Source organism: Amblyomma americanum, chromosome 9 (genome assembly GCF_052857255.1).
Source record: "Amblyomma americanum isolate KBUSLIRL-KWMA chromosome 9, ASM5285725v1, whole genome shotgun sequence".
Lineage (NCBI taxonomy): Eukaryota > Metazoa > Arthropoda > Arachnida > Ixodida > Ixodidae > Amblyomma > Amblyomma americanum.
Window position 1 is genome coordinate 73,300,796 of NC_135505.1, and position 17,010 is coordinate 73,317,805.

Consider the following 17,010-nt stretch of genomic DNA (forward strand, 5'->3'; position numbering starts at 1 on the left):
AGTCATGAAATTGTTAGAATTTTTTGCATGTATATTTTACAGGATAGAACAATAGCAGTAATAAACTTTTATCAGGACCTAAAAATAAAAAAATATTCTTTTACGTTTCTCTTGGTTTCGGTGACTGTTTGCCTCCTTAATAAGGAACCGCTGCGAAGAGATACAAGTATATCTTGAAGGAAATATTAAGATAATGTTTTTCAGCATAAACGTCGTTTGCATCAAGTTATTTATTTGAAACCACAAGTCAGAATTGGTGTTTTAATGTTCAAGTCCTTGAATTGGTAGAAATAAACTAAAAATTTAACAGCTTTTCAATGCTTAGGCAGGATGACAGTAACCTTACAGTATATCAATAATATGTGTGTAAGATAGCACGCGTTGATAAAGAACTATTAATGATAAAATAACAAAATATTAACTCGACCAGAATGAACGGAGTTCTAATGGCAAAAAATGGGCTAACTTTTTGAAAATTTTAAAACGGCCACAGTGTCTCCACTGGAGCGTTAGCACAATGTTCTAGTGAAATTTCTCAAAAATGTCCAAAAATAACCCATCAGCTTTTGTGAGGGATGTGCGAATACTGGGGAGAGGATTGACAGTATACTGCAAAAAGCAAAACTCCAGCGAGATGTTGGCTTCGCATTATCAGTCTTGGCGAACTCATTGCGGTGTTCCCTAGTCGCCACGCCGTCTACCACACTGTTTTAAGTTGCCTCCCATGAATCTTTAAAGTTTACCCTTTCACTTTGCATTACTTTTTTGCATGAAAAAGTTCACATACGCAAAAAACTGCAGGTGTATTTCTTTAAGCGTGCAACCCCCCAAAATCATTGCAAAAATGGTTTACACCAATTTCCCATAAAGGACCACTTTTCTAGTCGACCTTGTTTTCCATACGATACCTGTTCTTCACTTCCCTGCCTTGCTTTCATGAATAATATAAATACTTGAGAATTGTTACATGCCATCGTTTGATCTAGACTATGTTTATTGCGTCATGTGCAGAAAAAGTCCACGCATTTCAAATTTTATGAGTTTCCAGCTATTTCCATTTTATTAGTTTACCAGGACAGATTTTTCTTTAGCTATGAAGTTTCTGTGGAATATATACAGCTTTTCATTGCAGCCGTGTGGCGGCGCTTGGGTGGAAGCTAATGAGTAATTACTCCCCTAATATTTGTTTCAACTCAGGTGTACTTGATCAGTGATTGATTTCGCGATGAGCTTGGCGTATCAAACGCAGTAGTAATGTCAAAATGGAGATTATATAGACTGCTTCCCTTTGTGTGCCCTGCAAGAATTGTGAAAATCCCAACTATAAACCCCTCTTCTAGCCGGTTAGGCACCTTTGGCAGAGCACGCAAAAAAAGCTGGTAGAAAACCAAAGTAACATTTTTCACTAAACAGGCGCTTTCCTTATGTTTTGAGCATTAAGTATGCAGCTTACTTGATAGACTTCGCCATACTTCCGGTCCTTTCTTTTTTTAATACATTAGGAGTAGAACTCCCGGGACGGAAAAATCTGTGCGCCCAGTCCGTGTTTCTGAAGCCTCGGTTGGTAGGTGGGAAAGTAGAGAGAGAAAAATGCCTTTTTCAGCTTTCAGAAGAGACGGAAAGTGCGGCACGTTATACGAAGACAGTGTTGGCGGCAACGGCTGGTAGGAGTGCCAGAGTCAACAGCGGAACAGCGTGCCGACTAGTAGTAGCGGTTTATTTAAAATATTCATGTAATGGAAGGAAAAGATTTTGCTAGCCCCGGCATCTGCCATCGCTACGGAAAGCACCTGAGCTAGGGCAGTGGAAGTAAAGGGACAGCAGGCAGACTAGAGAAATGAAATGAAAGACGTGAGAAGACAGGACAAAAGGATAGGAGGCATGTCCACTATGATGCTGAATTGAATAAGGAGAACGAAGCGGGAGTACTGCGTGTCACATAAAGATAGGTGGGCTGGATCACACCACCCACGCAGAGCGTCCGCCCCCTCAGTAGGAACCGCAGCTCCGTACTGGAGGAACATTAATGATAACGTCTACTCTGCCGCACAAATTGCATTGATTAGCTATAGTTGAAAAAACAAGCTGTATTTGCTTTCTTTAAGCCATTTGAGGGGCAACACGTTCACTTTTTTTCACTTTGCTCGTGCCGCCAGGCTAGCAATACATATGGCCGCAGTGCCCAGAATTCGGCAGCACAGTGTAACACAACAGAGTACACAACACAATTTGCAGGGATTTCTGTCGTCATAGCGTTTGCTGCTGTTGAAATTGAAAGAAGAATGAAACGAAAATAGCAGGGGCGTGTCCACTGGCACAACATAAGCTACAGTTGCTACCAACTGCGAACAGAGGAGAGTTGAAAGGCATGCGATAAGAAAGACAAATAAAGGAGAGACGCGCGTCGTAACAACCGCGTCTGCGAAAGAGACGACGCTAACTTTAGCTTCGTGACCCCAGTGACCAGAGCCCCTGTATCCCAGCCCACAAGGGACACGCAAATCCACCATCCACTCTAAACCACGTCGGGTTTCTAACCCTCTAAAGCCTCTGAGATTTTTCCTTCGTACACGCATTCATGCGCAACATGTTGATTCAACAAGTTGCAAAAATTATTGTTTCCCGTTTGTTCTGGGATTCCGTTCACATTATCTGCGAAGATGGCCGTGTTAATTATGGACAAGTTCATTCCTGATAATAATAATGCTGCAAAGTCAGATATTCAGAAACGACGAATGAGATTGCTGCGCTGGGAAATTCCGAATCTAGTGGCGAAAGATCAGGACGGCGGCACTCTTTACTCGGAAAGCAGCGCCACCAGTTGCTATACCACTGGCCGAGCAGAGCACGAATTCGAAATGGAGAGGAAAAGCGGCTTAGTCGCGGCTGGCCCAGCGAGAAAGATAGGCAGGAAAGGGAAGAAAAAAAACCGTGCGTGGCGGTAGGCATATATGTCGAATGCACACCTTAAGTGAGCTAACGCAAGCCTACAGGGCTGAGCGTCAGCTCTGCCCCCTCCCCCTCCCCCCCACCCCCTCCATTGATAACTACCACCAGCTCCTCTAGAGACGCCTTCAGACCCGTACCCTACCACCCCCTACATCTTATCCCTGATCCGTATGACAGTTTACATCCCCACTTGCTCTCTCTGCACCCACCCACATGCCACCCTCACCCACATCCCCTTCCAATGCCCGGCGGATCCTCCCCCGCGGGGCCTGGAGCACCTAGCAGCTGGGAGAATTTGAAGGCCCTGATGCGCTCCGCGGACCCGGACACGTAGAAGATCGCAACAAACCGGGCCGCCGACTTCATGGATCATCATGGACTCATTAACTTCTGCGTGCATTGGCGTCGTGTGTGGGTCCAGGTCTCTATGTGCCCTAAAAACCTTTCGGTCTGATAAAGTTTTTTTCCTCCTCCTCCTCAGTGTGAAAGAAGAGAAAAAATGGTGCCCTGTCGAGCAATGCAAACATTTACAAGAAGACTATTTCTCTCCGCGTATACAGATGATGAGTCTGTAGCAGGTTCTTTTGCAATTATTTCCAAAATAAAAAGAACGCACTATTCTCTTTTAGCGGAATATACCACTCCAGCAAGAGGTCAACATGAATGAAAAGGTTTGCCGAGGCTACGGCGGCTCGCTCACCGCGGACGCATGGGAGAGAGAGAGAGGCTAGCGCGGTGGTCAAATGAGCTGAAGCGGCGGAATTTTGCTCATGGCGGTGGAGCGCATCACGTAATAGCAGCCACATAAGGCTAGTTAATTACGCAAATAGTCAGTTGTGGCGATCTATGCCGCCTTTAAGTGGTGCGAAGTAGAGGAGGCCGCGACCATTCTTCGCGAAAAGTGTGCTCCGTGGTACATCTGCCGGTTCGCCATGCCAGGGGATGCAGATATTCGGCATTCCGACGCGAAATTGAAATCCTGTTGATATCGTAGCTGAGCATGCAAAACATGTGGCAGAGCAGAACGAGTTCGAAACAGGGAGTCTAAGCCAAGTAGCTCAAAGTGCGCGAAACAGAAAATAAGTTAAATGCCTCTTTGTGTCACAGGTTGGATCGCCGCTTGAATAAAAACTTGGGAGCACCTTTGCTCGGCTATGCACGGATATACGTAGCAAAACCTAAGGCATAGCGTGGTTAGCGCTGGTTAATCTTGATTGGAAGTCCAGGTTAGTCTGGTTGTCTTGCTAGTTGTCACGCGGTTTTTCACGCGGTCGGTCACGTGACCAGTGACGTGGCTGGTCACGTGGTGAGGTGCGACAATGGTGATAATGCGAGTACCGTGAAACTGAGATTTCGTGGCCAATGTATCTTTCGCTACAAAACGTCAGTGCTACTGCTGGCGATGCCGTCCATGTTGCAAGTGCGTGCCAGACCGACCCTGCCAGTCGGGAACGCCACTAATTACAACCAGATTTAGGTTCCTAAAGTGTTTAACCGGTCCGCTGAGCTCTACTAATTTATTTTTTATTCTTAAGCTCAAACAATATATTTGTTGCCTCGCTTTGTGTGCATTATGTGTTTGGAGGCCTTGATACCGCCTGACAAAATTACTCTAGCATTGCGCAATAAAGAACCCCAATACCTTTATATCTATCTTGCTGAGATGTTGAAAAAAACATTATTCTCAAGAGCCGGACTCTCGCGTAGACACATTTTTCATAAATTAAGAAACAAGTTATAGTCTGAGTTTAGCATGTGCTGTTTTTGTCAAACTAAATCTAATTTTTTTTCTGACAGCGCTCTGTCATTTGCACTTTTCATATGCTGTTGAATAACAATATAGATGAGGAAAGGGCGATTGGCGTGCGAAAAATAAATTACATTTGCGGTGAAGTACGGATCGCATGGGATATCCGATATCGTGCAGGCGTTCATAAAAATGAAAAAACATTTTAAGTTCATCAGGATTGACTGTCATTGTTTGCAATGGAGACATTTACAGGAAGACAGTACTTCAGTCCGCGTCCATAGATGATAAGGCTATAGAAGGTGTTTTGAATTCTTTCCAAAATACAAAAAATGTTCTCTTCTCTTTTAGCGGAATATACCACGCCAGCAAAAGGTCAACATAGATGAAGAGGTGTATATAATGTCAAGCCACATTCCCGATGGGTGTAGCAATAAATACAGAGCCAGTTCTTATATTTACACACAGGAAGGACTAATTCGTCGCGGTGAATAGATCACACGTACTCTCCAACAACAATGCTGTGTAATTTAAATTTGCTAGCCTGCTGGACAGCCCTCGCTTGTGTTCATTCTGCATTTGGTGGGTACAACTATCAGCTCAACTCCTTTTCACTATTACTAGCTTTCCTCTGAGATACACGAGAGAGGGCTCCTCTACTTTAAACCGAAACACTGCTCGCAGTTTTGTCATTACCAGTTTGATACAAAACTCATGAACATCAACTACAGCAAACTACTGTAAAAACCAGTGATCACTCACTGAATGATTGACCCTGTTATTCATACATGTGATGTATTTTGTGCCGTAAGTTGCACCTATTATTTGTCAAAATTTTTTGTACTGAAATCTGTGGATCCATGGAAAATTGCTTCTCTAAATTTTTGTTATTAAAAATATGTGAAAAAGTTGCAAGCTGTACTATTTGGCAGAAATATAGCTATGAAATTTGAAAATAATATACAACGGAAGGACAATGTATTGAAGAAAGCAATCGTATTTCCCGCGTGTTAAATTCTTGATTGAGAAACCGCATTTCATAGTTTTATGCTTAATCGTAGAAAGTCTACATAACACCTATTTACGGGTAATTATTTGTTTATTTTAACCGCCAACCTTTTACACATTGCGCAATAGCCTAGGAAAAAGCATCTAGCTTGTAGAAATAAACATCCGCTGACTGATTCAATGCATAGTCACTGACACATTGCTCATTTAGTATTCTTTTGTACATTTCATACAACAGAGGTTTAGACCGACATGAATTTAGAGTTAAGGGCGTGGAGCAGATTTAGTTGTTTTAGTGCGCTGTCTAAGCGCAGCAATGAATACCCATATGCGCGAAAATCTTTTTCATGCAGAGTCAACACTTCAGTTCCATTTTATAGGCGTTTTCTTAAGAGTGGATTCGAGTGTAAATACGCTGCCCTAGCCGCACGTTGATGATATTCTTAGCCCCTAAACGCTTCGCCGCCGGTTTTCTCATCCTTCAGAAGACGATCAATCACGGACCGAGAAAATGTCGTGGAAGTAACGCGAACAAACTAATGGTGCTTCTTGACCTACAGTTGGAACTCTACAAAATTTTCATTTGGTGTCAAGGGGAAACAAACAAAGCGAAAGGACACATGTAGTGGAGTTGTGTTTCCGCTGCAGTAGGTTCTTGGTTCGTGCAAGAATTGATCAAGCCTTTACAGCACACAGCAATGGTCGTCTGTAGTGGCGCCCAAACAAGTAAAAAGCTTTTCGAATGCAAAAAACTTGAGAAATGAAAAGAAAAATTATTTAACCACTTAGTATGTTGTACTTCTGGTGTTACTATAACTTTTTATGGCGTCTTTTTTTTTGGACCGACAGCTCTTAAACACGCATTTCCTGGTTTATGTATCAGAAGCACTATAATCCTAGAAACCCTGCACTAGAGGTGCACACATTAATTTTTTTTTCCACTGTAATTCTTAATAGGCAGAACATACTGAATATTGCTTCTTGGGAGCAATGACCGCACATTTATCTAATCTTAGCGCGGCAAGGAGAAACAGCGGCTGCCATGGAAATGGGATTGCCGTGCTGCAAGAGTGTTCGGTAACAGTGTTCTAATGCGTGACAAGGGTGTCAAACCAACCGAGGGGTGTTTAGCTAGGAAGCAGTGTACGGCAAGTTCGGCGCAATGCGGAATCGGAGGGTGACTACCACTGGAAGCAATGGGAATATGGTTAGTGTCGAATCAGAAGCGCGTGGGGAATGCGTAGAAATGCGCAAGTTTATGGAGCAACTCGGAAAGTGGTTGCGTTTGAGAGGGTGATTGTGGGGAGTGTTAGAAATCAATAGATTCAATTTTCTCAGAAATATTGTGCACTACAACTCTATGCATATACAAGCATGTCGCTCTATAATTATTTAACGTAACATATGGCGATGTACCGGTTTCATAAATGGTTGCTGGATCTCGAACTTCAGAGTGGTAGCACTTCTGTGAGTTCTTTACTGTGACTTAGATTCGCTCCTCCATTGTATGATGTATGTTAGCATGCAGGCATAATTTAAAAAAAATAGACAGAAGCGCGTTGTCTAATATTCCCTGTCCAAATTTTCGTCAGGAGCCCTGTTCTGACTGCATTGATTTCTGCTTGTTAAATATTCCCATCAAATATGTCTTTGCTCTAAACATCGTTTCTCTGTTGACCATGCTTGTTTTACTCGCCTACTTTAAATCTTCGCTTGAGAACGTGGCAAAATGTTTCGTACCAAATGTTTGAAGCATGCCTGAAGATAAATTCGGTACTGCAGCTAGTCGCGAGGGGTGAAAAGATTAACTGAAGAGCATGAGAGGCGTAGAACTTTATAGGGCGCGTCACATATGGCGCTAGCTTCAAATAAAAATAACCCTTGCCTTTTTATTTTTCTGCGTACAAGTAGTTGAGCTACTCTTTGCATGTCTGCCCGGGTCTCTATACTCCTGCACTTGACGGCGCCTCTGCCTTCCCCGGTTCTTCGTGCTGGACACTACTATCTACAGCTTATTTTCTAGCGGGCAAGCGAGCACTGCGCTCCTCGCAAAGTAGCGGCTTCTAGATGCTACTCTGTTTCAGTGACAAAAGAATTAGTTGTTTTAGTGTCAATGTGGGTGTAACGTACAATGCCTGAAGACAGGAGAAAGAGTAGGGAGGGACAGAAGTTGCGCTAACGACATTGGCGGATGGCGCCCACGCACTCTCTCGCAAATGGGCGTCTCTGTGGGCATTTGTGTTCTGAGAATGGCTTCGGTACAGCTTCCACGTCGCCGCGGGGTTTGAAAGACTGGGCAGGAGTTCAAGGGCCACATGTTCACTGCTTATTCCTGCAAGAAGAGCTATGTGATAGAAAGATCAGTGAGCAACTACTCTGAGTATGTTGTGCGGGGTCAGGTGCATGTGCGTCTTTGCAACTGTGCTACGCCTCTCGCTTCGATTGCGATGTGCCTGCTTTGCGCCATGATTCGAGGTATATGAATCGGCTCCCGGAAATTAAATTCCACTATGTGAAGATAGCCATCGTCTCCTGATTTTGAGTGAGATTCGTAGTATATTAGCCGCTGCAATGTCTTGCTGTTGGCTTCGTTTTTCCTCATGGGCTAGACATGGCTATCCATCACCATCGAGAAAAGCCCGATATTAGCATCTCATCTTCGCCATGACTTTGCGCCGTATTTTGCAAAGCATAGGAGCTAAAAAAGTTAGGAACCAATTTCACATTGTGTTGATGCAGTTACCATCCGAGGGTAATGTCTCCAGTGATATAGACTTCAAGAAATAAGGGTGGAAAGCTACAAGAAAGATGCCCATAAATATTCTTTTAAGAAAGCTCTTATACATTTAACAAATACTTATGTTTTAACGTATTCTTTTAACAAAAATTACTTTTTTCTACTGGTCACATATAGACGCCAGATGTTGTTTTGCTTACATAAAGATGCAAACCGACACAGATGTCCATGGAGTAAGTGTAGAGACTAATAACATTGCCGAATCCTCTAAAATGTCGATAACCGATATTCTATAGTTTCTTTGTGTCGCACGAAAAAGTTATTTGTCGGCACTCTTTTGATGATTGCGGCCTCTCCTGACAATACTAAAAAAAATCATTCGTCTTCATAATCTATAGGTCTTCAGAACATGCGAAGGCGTGAAGTACCCTTTTCTGAAATCTGGTGAAAGCTCATGATGTTCAATTCCAGAGCTGTAGCTGCCGATAATCGCCATTTGAGTAGTCTTTACAACGGTAGGTTATTTGTCACACTGCATTTGTGATTATAAAATATACAGTGATACCTGTGAAGACAAAATACTGAACCCCAAAAAAGTGCAAGTTACTAATAATTTTAAAAAGAAATAAAAGGAATCGGAAGCGCTCTCGAAAGCACAAAAGAGATCATGGTCGATTTGCGTATTTAGGCCAAATGCGTATTAGTTCTGCTTAGCAGTTCGTTTTTCATTTCGGCTCCAGTGTTGTGGTGCACTGTTCACGAACGTCAGTTGTTCGGATAGCGACAAATGGTTAACATCTATATATGCGGAATTTATTATTTTCTACATTCATATATCCCTGGGAGTCTTCCTACTGCTCCAGGCGCATTGGGGAAGCGGTCAAGCGATGCGCCACTGCCCTTCTATGGCAGCTGCTGGCATCGGTGGGAGTTGAGTTGTACGGGTTGGGTTGCGACTCAGGTTGCTCTTCCCTAGCAGCCTCTGACGTGTAATGGAGCTCTCGCCTGACAGGTGACAAGAAAATTGCTAGCGCGCTCAAAACTAACCACGAGCTGAAGGCAAATATTCACGCCCCTAAAAACTCCTGTCTGAAGGACAGGAATATATTGCATGATTATATAATCCGAAATAAGTTATAGGTATTTTATAATCCATAAACTTTAAATTTAAATGAAAATAAGAAATATATCGTCTAGTTTTGCGCAATGTTAAGAATAACCGACTGGTTCTGAACGGAGCTGTGCAGTAGCCCTAATAGTGTGTACGGTAATGACACCAGAAGGTGTTCAGAGGAATTGGACATGCCGCGGGTAAGAAAAAGGAAACAACGAAAGCCACAAGAGCAATACAAAAGATATGCTCAGCATGTGACTCAGTAAATAGCTGTTTACCGACACTGGGCAGATATTTAAATTAAAAACAGGTAACCCTCTATACGCAAAGCCCCACTATGTGGGCCATGCGGAAACCTAGAGAAAAGCGCAAATTATGTTAAACTATAATAAAGAGCTGTAAGCCTCTTCTAAATTATATTAATTCATTTACGGCTGCAGACCCAAAATGGGTCCACGCAGGAGGAGTACATAATAGAGAACAGCAAGCTATGCCTCATAAAATTGAAGTAATTAATAACACATAACGATTAAAACAAGAACCGACGCAACTATTGATAAGCAATCACGTTACTGGAATCAATACTGTTTACATTTTAGTAGAGAGGTCATTCCATACAGTTACTGCGCGTTCGGGAAAACGATAATTTTAAACATTGACTCTAGTGCTGTGCGGTGTTAGCGACTCTGCTAGACAATTTCTTGATTTGGAGGTTTAATTACACAAAGAGACTTAGGCTATTTATTTATTTATCTATTTACTGAAACATCCTAATGGCCCTCTGGAAGCATTACATAGCAGGGAACATAAAGCAGAACAAGAACCTTTCCTACACGCCCTAAAATAAACACTGCAGGTTTTTAATGCGTCATTCAAGTACAACTGAAGAGTACAAAGAAATATTCTTTACAATTAACAGTAAACAAACAAAAATAAAGATAAAGAGCAGCGACTGTGGATGCGTCGTATAACAAAACAGTTATGTAGCTGGAGGAGCTGGGATTCCTATATGCTAGTAAAACTGAATGAATTAACAAAGACTGTGTTATCATGGCAATCCTGGAGGGTAATTCATTCCACTATTTTATTGATGAGTCTAAACGTGAGCTTTTGCACTTTTTCATCAGGGCAACGATAGGGCTTTGTAGGCATGATCGCTGCGCTATGAAGCTTGAGGTGGTGGTATATGCGACCGGGAAAATGATTTGTTGCTGTCAAAGACAATCCAGCAAATTTTCGGTCCATTACGTGTGACGGCATGTTGAGCGTTCCTTTCAGAATTAAAATAGTTTGGAATCGCGAGTAGGAAGACAGGACGAATCTAGCTGCTTTATTAAGAACGGCCTCAAGTAGGTCGAATAGGGTGACTCAGTAGGGATACCAATTGACTGATGCGTAATGTAGTCAAGGACGCACAAAGAAATGGTGCGCTTCAAGCCCGGTGTCCCTGTTGGCCAGATATAAGCGTCAATTTAGAAAGCAAAGTTGCTTTTGTGTTTTAGATGTAATGTGTTCTATGTTCTCAGTCCTTGTTCAATTATAATTCAAAGACGCCGAGGTATTTGACTCATTTAACGTGTCTACTATGCTATCTTTTATTATAAAGGCATTTTGACGAGACTTTGAAACCAAAGTAAGCATCAAGTACTGAATTTTGCCTTTAATATTTTGAATCTGTCATCTCCAAAACCATTATGATAGCTTATCATGATCTGATTGACAATTTGTGAACTTGTTATTGAAAATAACACAGTCGTCAGCAAAAAGGTGGACCGTTGAATTAATATTTAAGGTTATATCATTTGTATATACTAAAAATAAAAACAGACCCAAGACTGAACCTAGAGGGACACCCGACATGAGGAGGGTTGGGCTGGATATATATATATATATATATATATATATATATATATATATATATATATTTAATTTAACCACCTGAAAACGATTTGTTAGGGACTCTTGAAGCTATTGTGCTGTTCGATTACCTAGTTCGCGATTACAGACACTCAGTATTAGTCGTTCGTGAGGTATACGATCAAACGCCATCGAAAAATCTAAAAATACCATTCGCATAATGAGACATCTGCAGGGAAGTGAAGGGCTCCGGACATTTCGAGAAATTAGGTTGCATAACGTGCAATGACATCGCACAGTACACTGGCCTCTAGAACCCGCGTCTTGAGGTACAGCAGCCGAGCGCCATAACCAATGAGCCACCGCGCCGAACAGATTTTCCCCGGAATATTTCGAACGCCACGATTTCAAGTTAAATGCACGGGTCTCAGGCAGTCTATGTATATTCTAGATTTATTCGGACCATGAGTCTGTATGCTAAGAAGTTTGAACTAGCAGGCGCAGGATGCAACTCATGCAAAAGAATGCAAAGTTTCTGAAGAGATGCCGTACATCCGTTTGTGTATCATTATGCCAACTAATATTATTTCTTCCAATAACACCTCTTTATTTGCATACGGTAATCCCTCAAGCGAATTATTAGGAAAAGCAATATGAAAATATTAATCTATTTCTTCTATTCGTCACACTCATGAAAACACTTTTGTTCACTGTTAAGTTTCACCCCCCGTTAATCGCACCGGCATGGATCTTCTTAAGATCAGATTTAAGAAAAGTGGTCTTCGCAGGACCTGACTAGTTGAAGAAAAAAGAATCGTAACAATGAGCCTAATTTGTAATGGATCAGTAATGGCAACAATACGTTATTTTTTTTGTTATGGCGTGAATTTGAGACTGTTGGTTTTCCATGAAAACAGGCAGCGCAAGAGCTGCATATCGCAAGCGCTCGTGTGTGTCCTTCTTTCGTCCCGTTTCTTGCTGTAGCTATTTTAGATATCATTGATATTGACCAAAAAGAGCAACGGCCACTGGTCACTTCCTATTGGCACGCCAGACGTTACTGGGATGTAGCTGGAACAATACAGTACCAATGCAAACTAACTATGCTCGTTTAGAACGGTAGGCAAAAATGCAAGCAAATATGAAAAGAACAGACTGCAATAGAGGCATTCTTACATATTAGTTCTTCATGCCGATCAAGGTAAAACGGTTTCCTGAAGAAAAACACAACATAAGTCTACCCCTGTTATGCTGATACTGTCAAAAAGCCCTTTCTAAATCCATGTTGAAATCGATATAAACTGTCTGCATCACTGAGAAAGGTAACTTTTTTGGTGGCTACAATGTGTTCTACATGTTTACAGCAAAGGGATGTCAGGGATATCGGACGAAAATTTCCCGCATACGAGACCCCATCCTTTCTAGTATCGCCGCCATCCGCACAACTTTCCAATCCGAAGAAACACTGGCAGTTGACAGGTTTGCAAAATAAATTATAACAAAAATTTTTTATAACATTTCATTACAACGGCAGGAAATACATTTGAAAGCCCCTCAGTGTGAAGAAACACGGATATTTTCGAATACAACGACACAGAACAAAGACCTTCACGAGAGGCAATCATTGGTTCGGCAGGTTATAATACTGCAGTTTCAAGCATGGTGGAGTTTGGCTTCGAGCTTTATTATCATTAGACGTTAATACAGTGATTAGGAGGACACTTTATTAGGAGAGGTTGGTTGGTAAAAGCTGCAACGGCAATAGTAATAAAAGCTATATGCAGAACTCTGGTAGAGCAAGCTTTAGAATGCGGCGACTAATTGCAGTTCACTCAGTAAGAGCCCAATGTGTTCTAGAATTGCTGATCACCTTCGGCAAGCTTGTTCCCGCATCAGGGGCCTATTGGAGGTTCGAAGACCTTAACCTGCATTATTCTTTATCACTGTCGGAGGCTTACATTTTTTGTTGAACGCTTTACCCGCCTTAAACTATTTTCTTACTCCTCAGTTTATCCACTAAAAATTATTTTTGTTCCTTCCCTCGTCTATATCGCGCTAGCTTTGTAACGTCACAAAATTGAATGATCCCATTACAAAACTAAAGTTCAAGGTATATACAGATATTGACGCTGCCTGTATTTTATTCGTCACACGATGTGGCGATTTGTTAGCTCTTTTCCAGCCATTTTTTTCTTATGCGATCTCTTTTCGGGCTCTTTCACTTATTTTTAAACTGAAATTGCTCTGCCTACGTTGACGTATAGCGACCTGAATGAAGCAAGCAACTCTTGTGCTATTGCGATCAAAAGGTTATTTTACGCATAAGAACAACAAAAAGAACATCGCGGCATAGTACGCTTGTTTCGCAACCTCGTAAGACGGCGCATAAAATTTGCTGCTCTAATTTGGCGAGAACGTCGCCAAAAATGCAGCGAGTCCTCAATAATTTTTTTTTCCAATACATAACAAGAGAAACATCGCCAGGCGGCATATATTAGAAGATTCACGGCTTTTTCATATGCAACCTAATTCCTTTTTCGAAAGCAAAGGAAAGCGGGCTATTGATGCCTATATTAGGTGCTGCAGAGAACCGGATTTTTTTCTGAAAAGCGAGGCGAAGTTTTTGTGAAAGTGTCATTACCTACAAGCTTGAGACAAGTTTGTTGCACCCCAGACTCATTTTCATGGTAATACATAAAGTGGTTCATCTCTCTTCACAATTCCAAGTGCAGACATTTTTAATCTGTCATTATTTGGTAGCTGAGCACTGATGTTTCTTTATAAAAAGTACGTGACTGTAGGCGGCTACCTCTGCAATTCTAATTCTTACAAATCCCTCGGTCCTTCCTTTGCACACTAAGTCTATTGTATAACTTATTCAGTGCATTCGCTCGCTGGACATGCGTCTTTATTCTACGAGGTCTGTGCACTTAACAGAAAGGCCGAAAGAAGGAACGCGTGCTTATTATAAGCTAGTGGGGATCATAACGAAGACTGTCGCATGGGCAGGACTGGTAATGTGAAGCGAAGATAACAGGCAGTCTTTAATATTGGCGGAGTTGATTTTAACAGAAACAAACGTAGCTGAGGCTGAATAGTCATGGCGCGGGCACAATATGAGCTAGATTGAAAGCAGCTGGCGGAGAACATGATTATTTAGGAGATTTTCAAAGCGCCTTTGTCCTGAAGTGGTTTAGTTAGGGTTCTGGTGAAGACTTACTTTGCATATAAATCCAAGTTCTAACCTCGCACATTATTCGCGTAGACACCTATAGCTGTGGGGCATGATTGCCGCACAAGAGAATGCATGCGAAAATAAATTTAGCAACAAAAAGGCACATACATGTTCTGATATCAATTTGAGGAAGCGTATAAATAACAAACAAAATTTTTAGACCAAAGTAATTTGATTCTGACTATAAACTTTGAGTCCAGTGAGATTTTTGACCGGTCAATGCGCTATCCACTACTCAGTTTCTGGAGTTTTTCTTTAGCCTACGTGTGTCAAGATCACAGACTCTTGTCGGAGACATACAATTTGTTATGTTATTCTTGGAAAATATCTTCCCATGCTGCCTAAGAGCGAAGACTTCTTGGCAATTAAATACACTGCATTACCGAGATTTTTTTTCTCAGCCAGAGTGCCCGATATGTAAACACGAGTACATTGAAGCCGACATACATCACTTTCTGTGGGACTGCCCAACTCTCAAGCCGACAATGATCGGGCACCTGAATGTAGTGGGTCTTTCACCAAGCAACCCTGCTTCATACATTGCCTGGACGCAGGAACCGTACCATCATTCTCTACTCGACTTCATCAAATCAGCTAGCCTTTTTTCATTCATTTAATCGCTACTAAAGATTTCATCACAGCTTCACCCATTATTGATGCTGTGGCAACAAATTTCGCTGTAAAAAAAAATTCACTGCATTGGCACTCTTCTAATAGTTTCTCAAGATCTCAGTCTGCGATTGCTAATAGGCCTAAAATAATGTTCACATTTGCAATCTTCAGCATCCAGCTGGTTATATTTTTCGTGCAACAATTTTATGCGTTTGTTTTTCTATGCTATTTTTTGCAGTTAGTCTTATATCATGTCGGTATTGAGTTTCGAATATCTCATGTTTAGTTCCAAACGCATGCGGGACTAAGCTCATTTCCGAGACATGACTATTCATGGAAATGACATCAAGAAGTGTAGGGTTACCTCTGCGTTCTGCATTTACTCACTCTAGAGATCAGATGCAAAGCAAGATCAGTGAGTTAGACAGGCAGAGCAGAACAATGGGTCTTAAAACAAAATGGAGGAAAGCAAATTAATGATCAGCGGTCTCGTAAGAGAAAAGCAGTTCGCACTTGGTAGCGAGGTGATGGAAGGGGCAGGAGATTACGTCTACTTAGTGGATTCCAAGAGAAGGCAAGCGTAGCAATTGGCGGCAGAAAGTTAGGTGGGCGGATGAGATTAAGAAGCTTGCGGGGATTCGATGGCCGCAGCTGGTAAACGACAGGGTTAATTGGAGAGACATAGGAGAGGCGTTTGCCTGCAGTCGGTGTATTCAGGCTGATGATGAGGACGATCTCACTCTAACTCGATGACTGATGCGTCGATATGAAACGAATAATAAGACTGTGACACTGAGCTTACGAACAGATTGTCATTATGAATTCACTGATTTTTATGTATTAAGGCTATATGAATGGACCGTAATGCCAAGTGCAGTTTTCAAGCCCCCCAGGTTGATAGCGACAGTAACGTGTGTTATGAATTATAATTCCAATATTCTCATCTTTTCCACTGTTGGTGTATCTTTAAAGCTGCATTGATACTGGAAATATGGGCTAAGCATACAACTTTTCATCACCGCACTGAGTTTTAAATGGCGCAATATGTATATGTGAAACATCCTAAAGGAAAATTATAGAACTCGTTATACGCTAACACTGCAGTGCCTCATGGCTGACGTCCTGCGGCTTTTAATACAAAGCAGAAACTAGGATTAAGGCCAATCATCCATATTTCGTTTAAAGTTTTGACAATGCGCGAGATTACTTGCACCTCTCCTCTCTCCTATGCTACGCTGTCAAGGCTTCTCTGCTTTGTTTTCGCACTCCCACGTGCTTTCCTGAAAACCAGCCCCACAACATCTCTCATAATTGCCAGAGAAATTTCGCTCATTGCACAAAGACTCACAAATTTTTACAAGGTTTCAGCTTCGGACCCATAAAAACTATTGACACTTCTATTCTTGCTTACAACTTCCATCCCAATTTTCACATGTCGACTTGTCTAATGACTGCTCTGAAGTATCTCGTGCGCACGAAAGCTGGTTCAACCCGCTTTTGCACTATACCTTCTACATTCGCTTGCTTAGTCGAAAAAGCAATACTTTTGAATGAATGCTTGCGTACTTTCTACGTTAAGCTCTGACGCATCTTAGTACGAACTGCTTTTAAGTAAGAAAGTTATGCATTATTATGCGTAAACGCAGCGCCTGTTTATTATTTATCGTGTTTTTTATTGCTCCTTTCATCTCTCATTTTATTATGCCTACTAGCTTGCTGGCTATCGTCTTAACGCTAAGGACCGTATCCTC

The 17,010-nt window shown here is 41.8% G+C and overlaps 1 protein-coding gene across 1 annotated transcript in view; it reads left to right on the forward strand.

The window, feature by feature from the left end:
* Window positions 1-5,206: 5,206 nt before the first annotated feature.
* LOC144103423 (venom metalloproteinase antarease TserMP_A-like) overlaps window positions 5,207-17,010 on the forward strand; it is an 81,049-nt gene continuing 69,245 nt past the window's right edge. Inside the window, exon 1 of the mRNA XM_077636144.1 lies at window positions 5,207-5,278. Coding sequence (XP_077492270.1) covers window positions 5,215-5,278 — 64 coding nt within the window. The 5' untranslated portion in view covers window positions 5,207-5,214. The remainder of the gene's footprint in view (window positions 5,279-17,010) is intronic.